Source organism: Chrysoperla carnea, chromosome 2 (assembly GCF_905475395.1).
Source record: "Chrysoperla carnea chromosome 2, inChrCarn1.1, whole genome shotgun sequence".
Taxonomy (NCBI): Eukaryota; Metazoa; Arthropoda; class Insecta; order Neuroptera; family Chrysopidae; genus Chrysoperla; species Chrysoperla carnea.
Window position 1 is genome coordinate 9694595 of NC_058338.1, and position 17327 is coordinate 9711921.

The 17327-nt window shown below is 29.5% G+C and overlaps 1 protein-coding gene across 3 annotated transcripts in view; it reads left to right on the forward strand.

Annotated features, from left to right (window-relative positions):
- The first annotated feature begins 1831 nt into the window (after positions 1 to 1831).
- Positions 1832 to 17327, forward strand: part of LOC123294168 (pumilio homolog 2-like) — a 396258-nt gene continuing 380762 nt past the window's right edge. For 2 of the 3 annotated variants that reach the window (XM_044875274.1, XM_044875271.1), the window contains exons 1-3: positions 1832 to 2092; positions 2577 to 2794; positions 14331 to 14840. In XM_044875274.1, the coding sequence (XP_044731209.1) occupies position 2092; positions 2577 to 2794; positions 14331 to 14840 (729 nt within the window). In that variant the 5' untranslated portion in view covers positions 1832 to 2091. Of the gene's footprint in view, positions 2136 to 2576; positions 2795 to 14330; positions 14841 to 17327 lie in introns of all 3 variants that reach the window. The other variant, XM_044875272.1, reaches the window with a different exon arrangement.

The following is a 17327-nucleotide window of genomic DNA, read 5'->3' on the forward strand; positions in this document are numbered from 1 at the left end:
GGAGAGAGCACCAACATATCGGATAGTTGTCTAATATCGGAAGATCATACATCTCAATAAATTCATCATGATGCTGCAGTGACATCAATTGTCTGATTAACGTTTTAAAAGCTAAGCGTCAGATTTCGCTGCCGCGAATGTCACTTCTTGCCAGCATCAAAACTTTTCTGTGTGAAAAATTTTCCGAAAAAAAAAACAACTGTTTTTGGAGAGATAAGCTGAAATATTATTTTTATACCATGTATATATAAAATATATCAAGGTATAGGTATACTAAGTTTAGTCCCAAGTTTGTAACGCTTAAAAAAATATTGATGCTACAAACAAAATTTTGGTATAAAAATTTAAAGAGAAGAGATATCAAGCTGATACAATGTAAAAAGTGAGGTTGAATTCTTAAATGAGCAGCCTAGGTAATTGGGAACTCGGGTCCGAAAGGGCAATTAGCTATTTTATCGACTGAATGTATTGTATTCTATGGTATCTCTGTATGGATCTAAAACCCAATTGACCCAAGATGCTCATTTACGAACTCGATTTCACTTTTTACGTCCTGAGCACGTTTTTTCGTTTTTGAGTCACCGTGTCGACATACAGACGGTGATTTTACGAATACCTATTCCAAAATTTTATTCTTTGCATCAATATTTTGAAGCGTTTAAGAACTTCGGACTGAACTTAGTATACCTTGATATATTTCATATATACATGGTATAAAAATAGGGGTTGGTGATAGAAGGGTGAAATTTAGGGTTGTATGTATTTTTCAATGCTACATCAATTGGGGATGAACCATACTTATAACTTAAGGGTATGAAAATTGGATTACGACCGGTTCTCAGACCTACCGAATATACATATAAAATTTCATAAAAATCGTTCAAGCCCTTTCGGAGGAGTATTGTATCATTCACTGTGACACGATAATTTTATATATTATATAACAGCCTGAATAGACGTAAACATTAAAATCAGTTTTGATATAAATGTTTTACATCATTTTTTTAATGCTAAAACCGACGCCTTGATTGAAACACCTTTTGATTAAGGCAACAAAATAACAGTGTAATGGCTTCGAGCTATAATATATAAAATTATTGGAAAATTTTTATTAGGGAGACAATTCGATTTATAAAATGTCAATATATTTATAAACAAAGTTTTTGAAGGCTGGAGTAAAGAGAATGAACGTTTTCTAACTTTCTAAGAGGTTGTCTGTTATTGAATTTGATTAAGTTAGATGCATAGGGGGTTGAATCCATAAATGTTCTTGATATGTCGATATAAAATTTATGATAAAGTTGGTAGTGCCATCTTCGGAATCTAATATGAACTGTATACAATCGGACTGAGATAAAATTGTATGGTTAGGATCACTTGTTTATAAAATGTATACACAACTTTTGAAAGTATATTTTTAAAATTTAAAGTTTTAAAAATGAGTAATTTTGAATTAAATTTATGAAATTTAATTAATTATTACGAATATTTTATAAACAACATAAAAGTAGGTAGTATAATAATTAATAGTTGAAGAAATTGAATTTTTTTAGTGAAGGTACAAACCAAATCTGTATTTATTCATATAATAAGTTGTTTGTGATAAATTTAACAGATAATAAAATTTATGGTTTGAATTAAATTATAAATAAAAGTCTGATTTAAATTAAAGAAATAATTTTAAAATAATTTTCAAAAAGTTTACTTAAATATGAATAATTATTAAATATTAAAAATAATAGCGAATTATTGAATGTAGCGCGGTTCGTGTTTTTTTTATCAACTATTCTGATTCCACTGCAGTCTAGTGTTAATGTTGCGTGCGCATTGATACAAAATGGCGAGCATATACGCTCATCGCTTATAGACATTTTAAAATCTGCAAATATCAAGCAAAATAAATGGCGTAAATAGTGTTTATTGTTCAAATTGTACATTGTAAATAGTTTCTTGTATAGTTAGTGATAATATTTTCATGTTTTATTCGTGTTTATTTTGTGATTTCGTGAATATTTGTGCTTGTGTGTTTTTTTAGTGAATATAATTTTTGTTAAGCCGACGCCGACGTATTTTACGTCAATTATTTACGACAGTACGTCTTGTTAATGGTTCATACGCCCATAAAATCATTGCAGGTATATATTTGCATACGGTTTTTATTGAAATTTTGTGTACTTACTCAAATTTCATACCAGTTTCTTTGTGTAAACAGTCTGTCATTTAGAAGTTGTTTGCCATTTGTTTTCATGCCGCCACTTTGTAAGTTCTGAAATGTCATGTTAATAAAATTTTGTATTTTTTTCCATAAAATAACATATCCAAGCCCTTTTGAAGTGTTTGAAGTCGTAATATTTGTAATTTCCAAACATTTTTGGAGTATTCATAACTGCAATGTTTATAAGCAGTTTATTTATATTTTTTAATAGCATTCAATTATGAATGACAATCAACTGAATAAATTACATTGTCATAGCAAAGTACGCGTGGGATGATTTTTTGACATGAATTTGTAGTTTTTTTGAGACGAAATTAAATTAAAATCATATTACTAATGATTTGTTGTTATATTGATGCAGTGTCACCGATGAAGTGGCCTTGCGGCGGGGGCACTGGTATGGTTGCCGGGGGGGTTGGAGTTGTGTCTGATGCTCCAATGGACAATGGGGCGGCTCAACAGCGTTCACAAGACGACGCTGCGGTCGGTTATGTATTTCAACGACCTCCAGATCCAGAATTCTCTCCTTATGGGCCTAAACAAGCTAGATGGGCCCTAGGAGATGATACAATTATTGATGTAGGTTTCATTTTATTATTTTATTTATTTATTAAAAAAAAAATGCTTAGTTCGTTTTGATAAAGTTTTATTATTTCACACCTGCTTTTAGTAAGTAGTTCCGTGGCTCGCTATAATTTAGTGAGTGCTTTGTGTATTATGCATGGCTGATTTTTGTATTCAATTATTTTCTCTTATTAAGGATAAGTTTAGTGACCGTTATTAATTTTTTAGTTAAGTGACCTTGTATTCGTTGGAGATTTTTTGACTTACATTATATTCATAAAATTATCAACATTAATATTTTGATTTTGAAAGTTTTTGTTTATTTATGTGCAAGTAAATTGTAAAATATCCATCAAGTGTATACAAAGACAATACTTGTTTTTTTTTAAACTATCTTTATTCAACCCTAAACAAATGATATTTTTTTAAGATAAAAAAGGAAAATCCAATTTGTTTTACTCTAATATTAAATAAAATAGGATTGGGAAGGATTCTGAGTAAAATTTTAGAAAAATTTCGTTTTTATTTTAATGATTCGGTCTCAATAACTCGAAAAATGCCTCAAATAAAAACTGTTAAATCCTTAATACCGCATTTTTTGAGGATCTGAAATATGTACTTGATTTCCAGAGACAATATAGTATCGTAACTGAGAAGCGATAAATGACCACTTTATATTAGCTAATTGTTCCTTACTAAAATGGTAACTTTTTTGTTGGCAATTTTTCTTGTCGAAAACTATAGTTCTCTGTGGTATATGCCGAAAAATTTTATTCTTAATTTCTAACAGAATTTATAAATAAAATTCGAAATGAAAATCTTAAGTATGATCATACATTCACTCTTTGAGGAATTACCTTAAGAAAAATGGACGTTTAACGACCCATAAAAAGAAGGTAGAATTGCCATTGATATTGCCGATCTGGTATAGGTTCCTTGACAATTCAATAATGCTTTGTAATGTTGGTAAAAAAAATTTGGGCCCAATCACTGAAATGAGCGCACACATTTTCACCCAGGTGACAACAGATAAAAAAATTGACAAACTTTTTATACACCTTTTTGAAAAACAGAACCTGATAAAATAAAAAATGATGCATTTCTTGTTGAACTGACAACTGATTGATGAAATGAACTTTGTTTGCTGTTTGGTATTTTTTATTTTTATCTTATCGAGCAGACAATAATAATTAAATTTTTTTTAAACTGAAAAATTCAAAATAACATTTTTTTTTCAATTGCAAAAAGATTTCATAAAATCTCTAAACGTAAACCATTAGCAGAGAACAATTGCATTTTTGGACACTTGCGGTTGCCATATCTCAGAACCAGAAGTTTCAAAATGGAAAACAATTTTGGGGACATTTGACCGAAAGTCATTTTCCATTTAAAGTTGTTCGGGGTCCTTTCTGCATTTATTAATTAACAGTTTCCAAAATATGCCTTTATGGTTGTAGTCATAAGAGATATATCTCAGTCATAAGCAATTGACTGAGTTAAGTGTAGAAATACCCTGTATAGAATGTTTTGAATGTCAGGGCTTGCTTTATTTTTAATAATTTAGAAGAATTTAAAACCATTTACAGTCAATCGTGGATAAGCGAGAGAGTTAGTTAGCACAATCTAATTCTCGCTTATAGAGGTTTCTCACTATCCCGAGTTTCTCGCTAATGCAGGTACATGGGCATCGTTTCTGTCTTATAGAGGTACGCTGCAATAACAATAAGTTCCTCCAAAATAAAAAAAATAAATAAAGCTCGACTGTGGTTTATAGAAGTATAGATAAATAGCAATCTCATTTACGGAGGTTCATGAGGGAAAAACGACTCTCTCTTACAGAGGTTTCTGTTTCTCGCTAATAGAGGTTCTGGGAGCTTAAAATGACGGGTCCTGACTATTATACTCACTTATAGAGTTTTCTCACTTATCCAGTTCTCACTTACTCAGGTTTGACTGTATTTGGTTTTCTTAATTTGGGCTCTGATGGGTAAATAGTAATGTTTATGAAAAAATGTTTCAAACAAAAGTTGTTAATTTTTTTAAAAGAACATTTTTTCATTTAAACTGTTCTATCTCGAACGGTTTTACAAGATGGGACCTACAAATTCAAGAATCAAAGAGCTATGTTGCTCATTTACGAACTGAAACTTACTTTTTACGTCCTTATATCTCTTTTCGTTTTTGAGTTACGTGTGATAACAGACGTGAAGAAAACCAGAAAAGGACTAATATCAAAATTTTGTTCGTATTATCAATATATCTAAGCGTTACAAATTTGTAACTAAAATTAGTATACCTTGATATATATTTCATATATACAGGGTATAAAAATAGTCAGACAAATGAATATCCTTTGTTTGATTTTAAAAATAAAAATGTTTTCACAGATTTTCGTGTCTGATACGATACCTTATATATTCTGTTATATGTTGTATGTGTTTATTAGCTACAGTCAGTAGTTTCAATGCAATTTTTCAACATATTATTCGTTAGGGATTCCGTATCAACTTATTATTTTATTTATTGATAAAACTTCTCAGACGCTTCAAACTTTAATAATAAGTAAGAATGGGTTCGTGGAGATGGGAAAAGAGCTTCATCCAAATATGTTACGATTTTCACATTAATTTAATGTCAATAATACATGAAAATATTAGAACAACGGAAATAATTCGCTTTGTTTTTGTGTTGGCTTATCTGTTTTGATATCTATATATATTATTGCTCTTATATTTCTCTATGTATAATGCAAAACGAAAATCAATTTTACTTAAAAGAAGATGTTTGCTTATGGATTATTTAGAGTAGATTTGTTCCAAAATAAAAAGATACCCACTGGAATTATTTAAAAGATTGAAAAATAGGATACAATTTGGAAAAACACTGATTGTTATATTATTAGAAAAATAGTTTTCACTACATAGGTCCTTCTTTCACAACAACCTCAATATTTGTACCTCATTCTTAGAGAAATTTGGAATTTATTATTAACGAGATGAGTCCGTCATTTTTTTCTAAAAGCAAAACTTAAACCATTCTAAGTGTTATTACTATAACATTTCGAGTGATTTACATATAAAATTATAGTTATATCACCAAAATGGTGTCATTTTCTTTTGATGAGTTAATGTCTGGTGATGCTCAAAATATTGAGTTTCGTGAATAATTGGGAGGATTTTTTATTTTTATTAAAAAATAATTTTACTAGTGATGAATGCACATATTTTTCTAATAATTGGTACTAAGTTTTCATAATATTTGACATAGAAGTATGCATGTATCCATTGTTGAAGTTTTTTCGAGCCTTGTTTTATACCAAAAGTGCTCAACGCTCAATGAAACAGAAATTTTGGTACCTTTATGAGGAATTTTATGTGAGAGAAATAGGTTCCTTAGCAAGCTGAAACAGGAAAATTGTCTTTTGATGCAGATAATTACGGTAAAAAGATCGTACTCAAAGTCGTACTTAGTTACGCTTCTACCTTTAATTAACGTATCTGGTTCGCAATAATTTTGTATTCCATAGTTTAAAATTTGGAGGGTGACCGTTTTTTGTAACTTTTTATTCTTCTCCAGAATCTGCTACTTGAATAGGCCTTTGTCCCGGTTTTTATTCTAATATGTAAATTAATTAGAAAAAAAATTTAACGAATTATTTTTAATTAAATTGGTTGATAATACCAACAAAAAAAATAATTAAAAAACTTAATTATTTTATATAATTGAAAATAACTTTATTTTGTGCGTCATATTCAGTTGTACGTAAAACTTATAAACGTTACAGATAATTGCACAACGGTTTATTATTTTTGTTTGTTTGGCAGTAGTGTATCGTAATAATAAGTACTTTAATTAAATTCGCTTATTGAAAGTTTTTGATTTTTGACAATCAAATGTGTTTTTATATACTCGCCGAATTTTTTCAAACCGACAAAGTCAAAAATAAATTAATAACCCGACTGCGTTAAATAAAATCTGAAAAGAAAAAAAACAAGTCCAGTAGTTTGCATAGCGACTTAAGAATATTTGAGTCGGTCTGTATTCGCCCCGTGTGTGAGTTTTATTGGAGGCGTTTCCATGGTAACGATACTCTACTTTAATTATAGAATTATATAGTAAATATATAATTGTATGGATTGCATTTATCATTTACATTGAAAATTTAATATTATTGTCTAACAAATTTAAATAAATAATTATGATAAATTACATTTGAAAAATAATATTTGTGCAATTTGATTTCTTGTTTTCACAATTTTTAATGCAAGTTTAATTTATTAGTGTTTTTAAATAATTTTAATTTGACATTCCTTTAACGCCAAAATTTTTCACTGGAAGCGCTGGCATCGTTTTTATTGTCCCTATCATGACTACGCACACAACGAATATTAATCGACCCCGACTGCATAAAGCATTTTTGTGTTATTTATTCTATGATTTTCTTTTAGGCATCAATATTTCAAAAACTGAAGTATATCGAAAAATTGTACTCTTAATTTTTGTCTAATTTTCTTTTAGAGTTCTAACAGAATTAAATCTCAAAATTTAAAACGTAAAACTCAAATATTTTCATACGTATTTCAATTTTTTTGGGAATGTCCTTAATAGGCAATGTTTTTGATTTTGTGGTATAATTAAAAAAGATAATAATTTTAATTGTAGTACAATAAATTGGAGACAACAAAAAAAAACCTGATTAATGCGAATAACACAAAAAAAAAACATGGTTTTTAATGATTACAGTTTTATGATGATGGTTTATGTATGTTAGCTGGTAGGTAGCTCACTGCTCTGTACTCACCACTCTGGCACTCACCAGTCTAAACACAACAGCATTATCAACAAAATGTATTCATGTTCATGCACATTTTAGGTGTAATAAAACGTTTTTTGGTTTGTTTATTATTGTTTTATATGTTCAAATTTAAATATTTTGAACAATAACATGTTATAGTCTAGTCGCTGAGTCATTTGTCCAAAGTACTTATTCGCTCTGTTACCCTATTTCATCTTAGGGGATGATTTTCGAAAAATCCCTTCTAAAATGGCACCTGCAGTAGAAAATCAATTCGAAATTTCATTATTTTCATTAGAGGTTAAAAATAATGCAATCAACGACATTCATCAGTTTCTGTAAAGAGTATTTCAACAATTAACTCAGTCCATTGTTTGTTTTTACTTGTTTTTAAAGTTAATTTAATATTAACCGAGATATTTGCATTTTAGAGGGAAACTAAAAAAATTTATTCCGTTGATTTTTTTAAATTGTGTTTCCAAAATTAATGTAATAGAAAATTATTATTTTTTCTCTGTAAATAGAAATCAAATGTTTTATGATGGCTTTAGGTTTTGCAATGCCTACAATGCTATAATGTTTTGTAATGGATACACTTATTAGATTTACGAAGAGGTTATTGATTTGTTTGCCAAAAGGTAAAATTTACAATATATTGGCAGGGAGCACTGTTGGTGGGACAGCTAAATCGATCGTAGCGATATTATCTTATAAAATTTGCATTAAATCATGCGTTTTATTTAAGACATGACTATCTTTCAATTGTTTATATGTAAATGGATTAGTAAATGTCAATTTGAAAATATTGAAAAACAAGTGAAAACAAACAATTGACTGAGTTAATTGTTGAAATACCATGTATAGACAGTGTTGATTACTCTAACACATTTTACATACATACATGTCACACATACACATAACTGATATTCCCATATAATACATACTATACAATTTACAGTGAACACTGATGTTTACGAAAAAATGTTTCAAACAAAAGTTGTTTATTTTTTGATAAGGAAATTTTTTTATATTCAAATTTTTTCTACCTCTAACGGTTTACAAGATGGGTCCTACGGACCCAAGACCCAATTGACCTATGATGCTCATTTACGAACTCGACCTAACTTTTTACGTACTAAGTTCGCTGTAAAAATTTCAGCTTGATATCTTATTTCGTTTTTGACTTATCGTGTCCACAGACGGACGGATGGTCAACCGGAAATGGACTAATTGGGTGATTCTATGAACACCTATACCAAAATTTTGTTCGTAGCATCAATATTTTTAAGCGTTACAAACTTGGGAATAAACTTAGTATACCTTGCATATTACATGGTATAATAACAATTAGAACTTGTGAAAATAAGAAACGAAGTTGCATAAATAATATTTTTTAAATGTAAATTAACATAACTACTTATTTAAATTTGTTACAAAATAATATTAAATTTTCAATGTAATCCATATATTTCAACCATATAAACTTATATATCTATCCATACAATTATGGTTACTATGGATACAGCCTGAAATAAAACTCATGCATGTTGCTGCCCATACACTATTATTGTATTGCATTGATTTTGTATAAAAATATTGTATTTTTCATACAAAACGACCATAATAATAAAAAAAAAAAAAGAAAACAAAACAAAACAGAACTTGTTATTATTGAATAAGCTTTTATTCCTTCTTGTTCATGTAGTTGGTAGTTTTTATGATCATTGTATATAATATGCTTGCCTTGCCTTATATGTCTTACGTTAGTACTTTTGGGACCACTGTTTGAAATGTTTTTCATGTTTAAAAATTATTTTTATAAAGTAACTCCAAGGTTTTCATTTTCTATGTATCCCATTTTTATTGCTTGCTATACTACTACCAGATACTGGTCAAGGATTTACTATCTTGTGATTCAAATGTATGGGGTATCCTAGACATTCTGATTTATGATTGTTATATAATAACATTCATTTTATAATATAATTAATGTATCCATTTTTTTTTTCACATGCACACTAACAGATTTTATTAAATTATGATTCTTGTATACGGGGTGCTCTAAAAGCTCGAGATACCCCTGAATTTTAGAAAAAAATTACCAAGACAAATGTTGAAGGATTTTGATCGTAAAATCTTATGATGACCTTGGATTTGACCTTAAGTTTGACCCTGAAGGCCACTAGAAAAAAAAATTATAACATAATGTAAAAGTTTGAATGATGTAGGAAAGAAACAACTGAAATAAAAAACAATTGACTTAGTTAATTATTGAAATACCATGCATAAACAGTGTTGATTAGACAATCGTTTGTTTTTTACGTCATGCAAGTAAAAAAAGACAGCCGCTCTTACACACAAAGTAATAAGACTTTCTTCCCATTTCCAATAATGCACATAGTGCACAAATTTTATGAATTTTCAACAGCATTGTTTAAAATGATGTCTGAAAATGGTACACCTAGTATTTTAAACGCACCAAATTGATTAAAGTTATAAAAACAAAACAATGAAGGGGACATTAAGTCAAAGCGGAAATACCAGGACTAGATTTGTATCCTAATCTATGGAGACTGTTATGTAGTGATGTGCTGTCTGTAAAAACAATATACTCCACTCAAAATAGATGAAATATCACTGATTTTTAGAAGTAAGAATAGCAACAATGTCTCATGTCAAGTTTCATAATAAGTAACAATTTTTTGAAGTTTATCTAAAAAAATTTACATTCAAGAGAAAAAATCTGCATAAACCAAAAATTATTCAGACTAGAGAGAATTAAATACAATTTTCCTCATTTAGACTGCTTTTTAAAATTGTAAAAAAAAAACTACTTCAATGTTGTTGAGCATAAAAATCCCCACCAATTTGTATATTTAGATTTTTCCTTCTGACTAGCATATTTTCGCCGTTGCAACATGCATAAAACGAACGAGCCTTGCAGTAGTCGCATATGATATGTATCATAACATCTGATATGTTATCTTACTATGAAATTGAGATGAAATATATGCTAAGTCAAAACGTAATTAGCTTGGTAAATGTTAAAAAATGAGAAATAGTTGAGAAAAACAAAATTACTCGTGTAATTAATAAGTTTTTTTTTTCTTTTTTATCGAAGAAACTTTAATCAGTATGAAAAATATTATATTGACAGCGACAGGAATTTAAGAATGATGAACTTTGTCAGAAAAATTACCCGTGTTATTAATTAGCTAGTTTTTTTTTAATCAAAGAAGCTTTTTTTAATAATAATGAAATTTTTTAAATTATATTGACAGTATGTTGGATACTCAGCAATGCAGTTCAGTAAAGTGACTTAGGTTCGTTGCTTAACTGAACTGTTAGTTGCTTTGGTGCGCGCGAGCGCTAGTGCAGTAAGCTATGATTGCCTGGTGTTGTGTATAGTGTATACCTCAAGACTCAAGACACAACAGACGGAAAGTTCGATTTACATCTAGGCATATAAATATCACGAGTATGACAGAATACAAGCGTTAAGCAAAGCATCTAAGTGAGATGTATTATATACATGTGTTGAAGCTTCGATATGCGTTGACATACTTGTAAGACGCTTGGGTAGTGAGAGTTTTTTAGTTGAATAGATGAATTACAACAGATATGCCACGATACAAATCACTTTTGCAATTTCATATAACACCTATAATACCTGTTACTTAGATGCATTGCTTAACGCATGTACTCTTTCATACTGGTGATATTTATATGCCTAGATATAAATCGAACATACTGTATATTGCGTTAGCATTCTCTATTTCTCTTTCTCGTCAAGTTGTCACACAAACACACATAAGATGTTGTATTTAAATATAAATGAAATCAAATATATGAAAATATACCTAAAATAACCGAGCAGAAAGATCACATATATCAAGAATGTATGCAAATCTGTTACAATGCAAGCAAAGATGTTAATACTTCATGAAAATTTTCAAAACTTCTTAAATTTTACCCGGTAATATTTAACTACCCTGCAGTACTCAAATTATATGAAAAACGGGTATTTACCCGCACAAGGCCAACACTGATTTGTAATTATTTTGAGTGGAGTAATAATAGTTGAGTGAATATAGTCACAGCTATGTAGAATGCAATGGTAGACCTATAATAGTTGTGTTAATAGACAGAATAGTATATAACTAAAACTAAACACTAAGTATTGAAGCTTCAAAAATAAAACCATACAAGTGGTTTTGTTTCTACACAGATACATACATACAATGTATGTATACATATACATAATAATAATATTATTGCCTTCAATTTAATTTTATTGTTAGTTATTGATTTAATATTGTCTGTTCACTTTTCACTGTTATTATCGGTGTGTTAGTGTTCTGTATCTGTGAGTTTTTCTGAAACAATATTCAACCATTGAGCATTTACTGATGGCCTCAAATGTTTATCAAAACTAATTTGCAGATGTCATAAATGAGAAACAATGAATTTTATGTTCCACAATCTTGATATGTCGATGCCTAAAGATTTAGAGAAGTTTTTTTATCAGGTAGGCGACCGCATAATACGGTACTTCTAGTAGCTTCGAGTTTACCCCCTAAGAGATCGTAAGTGATGATGTACGTGTAGGCACGAGCGATTTCGGTATATACTATGAATGATAATAAGTTTTCAAAAAAAAAGTGGGGTGGGAGAGGCCTACAAAAATTTGGTGATGATGGTGGCGTGGCGACACACACACCATCACGCACTGCTTATAAGTGACCAAATACGCAGCTACTGGAAGCATCATAATTTGAAAAAAGTTAAAATTTATGTAAAAATATACTTAAATATTCTGATTTCGAGTCATAAAAGCACATTTTTCTTTTAAAATATTAAAATTAAAAATCGTAATTTTTAAACTGTATATCACGTGACCTAAAACGCGGGCAAACCCTGCTGTGATGTCATATCGCTATGAGCCATAGACCATTTAGTTCAGTGTAGACAGCTGAGTATAATATATACATAGGTAATAAGTATTTATATTTATTATAATCAGATGTCTATGAATATATCTGTCAAACTTATTTGTGTTATTTCGTATTAATGATACCGATATTACGTCATCACATTGGATGCCCGCGTTTTTGACAGTTTTTAAAAAAGGTATAAATTTAATTTAAGTTTTTGGTAAGAAAGCGTGTGTTTTTCTGAGATAAATTTGTTGTGGCTTTTTATTAGCAAAATCAACATTTTGAGGTACTTTTTCAAAAATAGTTATTACTTTCGTTAAACTTGAATGTTCCTACGTCAGCAGTTAAAGGTTAATAAAAATCGATAAGCGATAAAAAATACTATTTTGTTTGGTGAATGCAATTTAATTGATTTTTGAATAAATGAATTATTAAAATAGTTATACCAATACCAAACAGAGCATATTTAATTAAACAAACTGTAATTAATAACATTTGATATATAAATTATTTTAAAATATTAATTTTCCACTTATTTTTTTTATATAGATATTTATTTATTTAAATTTAACACCAATCGATATTAAATTACCCATTTTCTGCATCGTACGGGAAAAACGAATCTCAAGGTGGCTGATAAATAAAAAAAAAAACGTTATGTTGTTTTATGAAAATGAGATTGTGTTTTTTGTTTGTTGAAAATTGTTTGTTTTTCTTTTATAAAATTGTTTATCCTTGTTTAGCTTTTAAAGTGATTCGCTTTTGTATGTAAATAAGATAGGATTCGGTAACGAAAAACATACATATTCTGCTTAAACTATATTTTGCATCCGCGTTTAACATAGCATTGCTTTCGTTATGCTACAGTTTGATCAAGAAATTAAAAATTTAAGATAATTTGAAGCAAAAAAAGTTGGTGCCCAGATATACCTCACATTACAATTTTCTTACAATGTTATACACAACCCACAGACATGTACATTCGTTCAATTATATTCATAAAATAGTGTGTCGTAATTATGGTAACTCCTTGAAATAAAACTCATGCACGGCGCAAATAGATTACTTGTTATCGCATTTCAGATAAAGTTAAGTATGTAGTTGTTATTTATAGTAACGTTTCTAGTAAAATAAATATAAATTCGGTATCGGTATCGGTATCAGAATCGGTAACCAATTTAATGTTTTGCGTGACGTATTATTAATAATTTTCACAGTCATATTCATATTCATAAAATACTTAATTATAAATACGTAGGTTGGCTCTGTGAATAATCAATACAAATTATTGATTTCCTCATTTTATACTGATAATAATTTAATAATTTCTTACACACACCTACTAACAATTATATGTATGTCTGTATTTATTTTATTAATTAATTAATGCACGCGACATCAAAAAAATGACCCCTTTTAACAAAATTTAATTATCTATATCTCCGAGAAAAATGGTCTTATCGGGATCATCTCAAACTCCTTTGAGTGCTTTGTTGATTAACATTTTTTTAAATTTATAAAAAACTGATTAAAAGGGGGTTGAATATTTGAAATTTGAGAAAAGCTTCAAACAAAAGTTTTCAGAAATATTGTTCTGAACACGTTTTGCTACGACTACCTTTCACGTAAAAGCTTATTTTACCGGTATAATTGCAATTGTTCTGAGGGCATGTCCTCTCCATTAAAATTACCCCGAACTTTGATTCAACGCAAACTGAGATTTTTTTCCGATCATTTTTACTATACTGCACTCTATCTTATGCGCATGCGTATATTTATGGTTAATGATATAAAACTAATAATTTGTTTTCATTTACAGAATCACGATAAATGGAAATTTTCCATACCCTCAAAAATGACAAATGATACGGCTGCCGCAATGTTAGGTATGTCTGGCTTAGGGCATCATGGCTCAGCCACTGGACACCTACCTGCGCATCACAGTAACACAATGACATACGATTTAAATGCAACAGCAGCATTGCAACAAGCTGTTGGTGTGGGTGTAGGTGCTGGTTTGGGTGCACTCAAACAACAACAACAGCATCAACAAGCGCAAGCACAACAGAATCTTGGCATCGGTGGCCAACAACAAGGTAATACAAGTGCGGAACAACAACAACTTGTTTACCACTTAACACCACATCATGGATTACCAATGAGTGCTGTTGGATTACAACAGCATCAATTGGCTGCGGCTGCTCAGCAGCATTATTTACAACAGTTGCAACAACAGCAACAACAGCAACAGCAACAACAACAACAGCAACAGCAACAACAGCAGCAGCAACAACAACAGCAGCAGCAACAGCAACAACAGCATATGCAGGTCAGGATTGTTTTAATATTTTTATGATATTAGTGAAAAACAGGGTTGGAAAAAATCATGATTTTTTTATTTTATTATTTAATTTAACTATATTTTTACGCGCACACAGAGCGTTGATTTCCCTTTTGTATGTTCGAAAACGTGTAAAAGAGTGTCATGACGTCTTGAATGACATCACGATTTGACATACAATCATTTTTGTGTATGCAAGCTGCTGTGGAAAGAGTGTTTTCTACCTTTGGATTTGTTCAGACCAAATTAGGAAACCGGCTGGGATAAAAGGCTGGAAAACTAGTCTTTTTAATCAAATATTATAATAATGATATACTTTTCTCAGATTTAAACGACACTAGTTTGAATAAAAGCCTCTGCAATAAATTAGTTAAGAAACTTAGTTAAAAATTTTCAGATCACTTTCTCTTTATAATTTTGAGGCTACGATGGAACGCCTTTTTTCGGTATGGGCTCTTAGTCTATGAGATCTTGATTATAAATGAAACGAAATTAATATTAGTGTGGTGTGTTTTGTATGTTCAAACACAAGAATATACTATTTTGATTACTAAACGTTTACGATACACTACGCTTATGCAAATTAATATTGCAAATTAGTTAAACACTTGCATTACAAACGAACTACAAACTCAACAACTCACTCTTGATTCAAATTCAAATACTAAATGTGTGGAATCCATCTGAACTGTATGTGGTTCAAGTTACCATATTACTATTACTATTTCTATTACTATTACTATTGGATGGGAATATATATTTCAAAATTATTACTTTGTGTGTTGCTTACATCAAATACTCACTGAACATGCAAAACAAATAACTATAAGCTAAAGGCTGATTTAGATATTAAATGAGATTCTCTTTCCCAACACTTGTCTATTTAATTTCAGTTAAATTATTTTATGAAATAACTAGCTGTAATGTCGGAAAGTTTCTTGCCTAGAAAACTCGATTAACGTTTGTTATAAATATTATCGAAGATAATAAATGAGAACTCTAGGACATATCGAAATAAATTTCGATTTTTGCCCCAATTTCCTAGATCAGTTTTTTGTATTTTTAAAATACGTATTTTCGACTACCAAGTAGTCATCATCAGTAAAAATTAGCTAGTGATTACCCTTATTATGAATGTTACTCTTTGCTAATTTGGTGGCGGACTGCACAATGATACTTTCGTGTGTCTACAATTTATATCACAGTATCTGTCAAATTGTAGTATCAGTGGCGCTAGCCAATCAACTTCCATCAGTTGACTAGTGCTTGGCCAATGAACTTGATACTTGTGCGCAAGCCTATTCGAGTATTTTTTGACGTTTAAAATAATAAATTACAAATCAAACCTAAATTAAAAAACTATAAATAAATCATGAAAAAAATATAATCCTTTATTATTACAACATTTTGCAATTTTTATTAAATCCGAATTTGGAATAAGTCCTTTGTCCAAGTTCATTGTTTCATTACCCAGCTTTTGAATGAAGATGCTTTCATAAGCGTCTAATTCGCAAGGATTGGGTACTAATTTCAGGAGCTTAAGGTTTGATCTGCCAATTTTGTGGTCGTTTTCGATAACGTGAGCGGCTACACATGATTTTTCAATTCTTCCATATTTTAAATGGCCCATATGTTCTTTGAATCTTGTTATCTATCGCCGATTTTCGTTGTTTGCCAAGTAGGTAAAAAGGACATTACAAGCACAGATCGATCACTATATTTCGTCCAAATAACTGACCTAAATTTGTGATTAAAAAAATTATTAATATTACCTATTTTCTTGAAATGCCGCATACGGTAAATTATGCCAAAAAGCATGTTGGTTTTGTGCATGCGGTTAAACTTAAAAACGTATAAATTATAAAAGGAAACGTATTTCGAAAATTATTCACTAAAAAAGTTTTTGTTTTAGTAACATTCTTTTATAATTTTTATTTACGAAACCGTTGGGATACAAAACTGCATACTTATTGTAATTTAAATTTTATTGTACAGAAAATACCAATTAAAATAAATTTTATTTTACTAAACGTAACTAATATCTTTCTCACAATAAATTAATGTTCAACCTGTAAAATATTATATCCCTCAACAATTCTAAAAACGCTGCTAAATTGATGCTAATTAAAACAAACTTTAATTAGACAGTACACAAAAATTTTAAAATATATCTCAGGAGCCAGCAACTTATTTCTAGTCTATTTGAGATAACCAAAATGAATAAGTTGAAAATAATAATATAGTTGAAAATAAGATAAAAATAATTTTAACCCTGAATCTACCCTGCTCTTACATTCCTTTTATGGATGGAGACACTTAGTCTTTTTTATTTTTCTTTGTCATTGCTAATATGTTTACTTTCTATTAAAGTCTTTTTCAAATTTATTTTCATTCTAAGTGAAAATTATCGAAAAATATCAAAATATGTCGTTTTTTGAAATTTTTAACCGACTTCAAACAAAGAAGGAGGAGGTT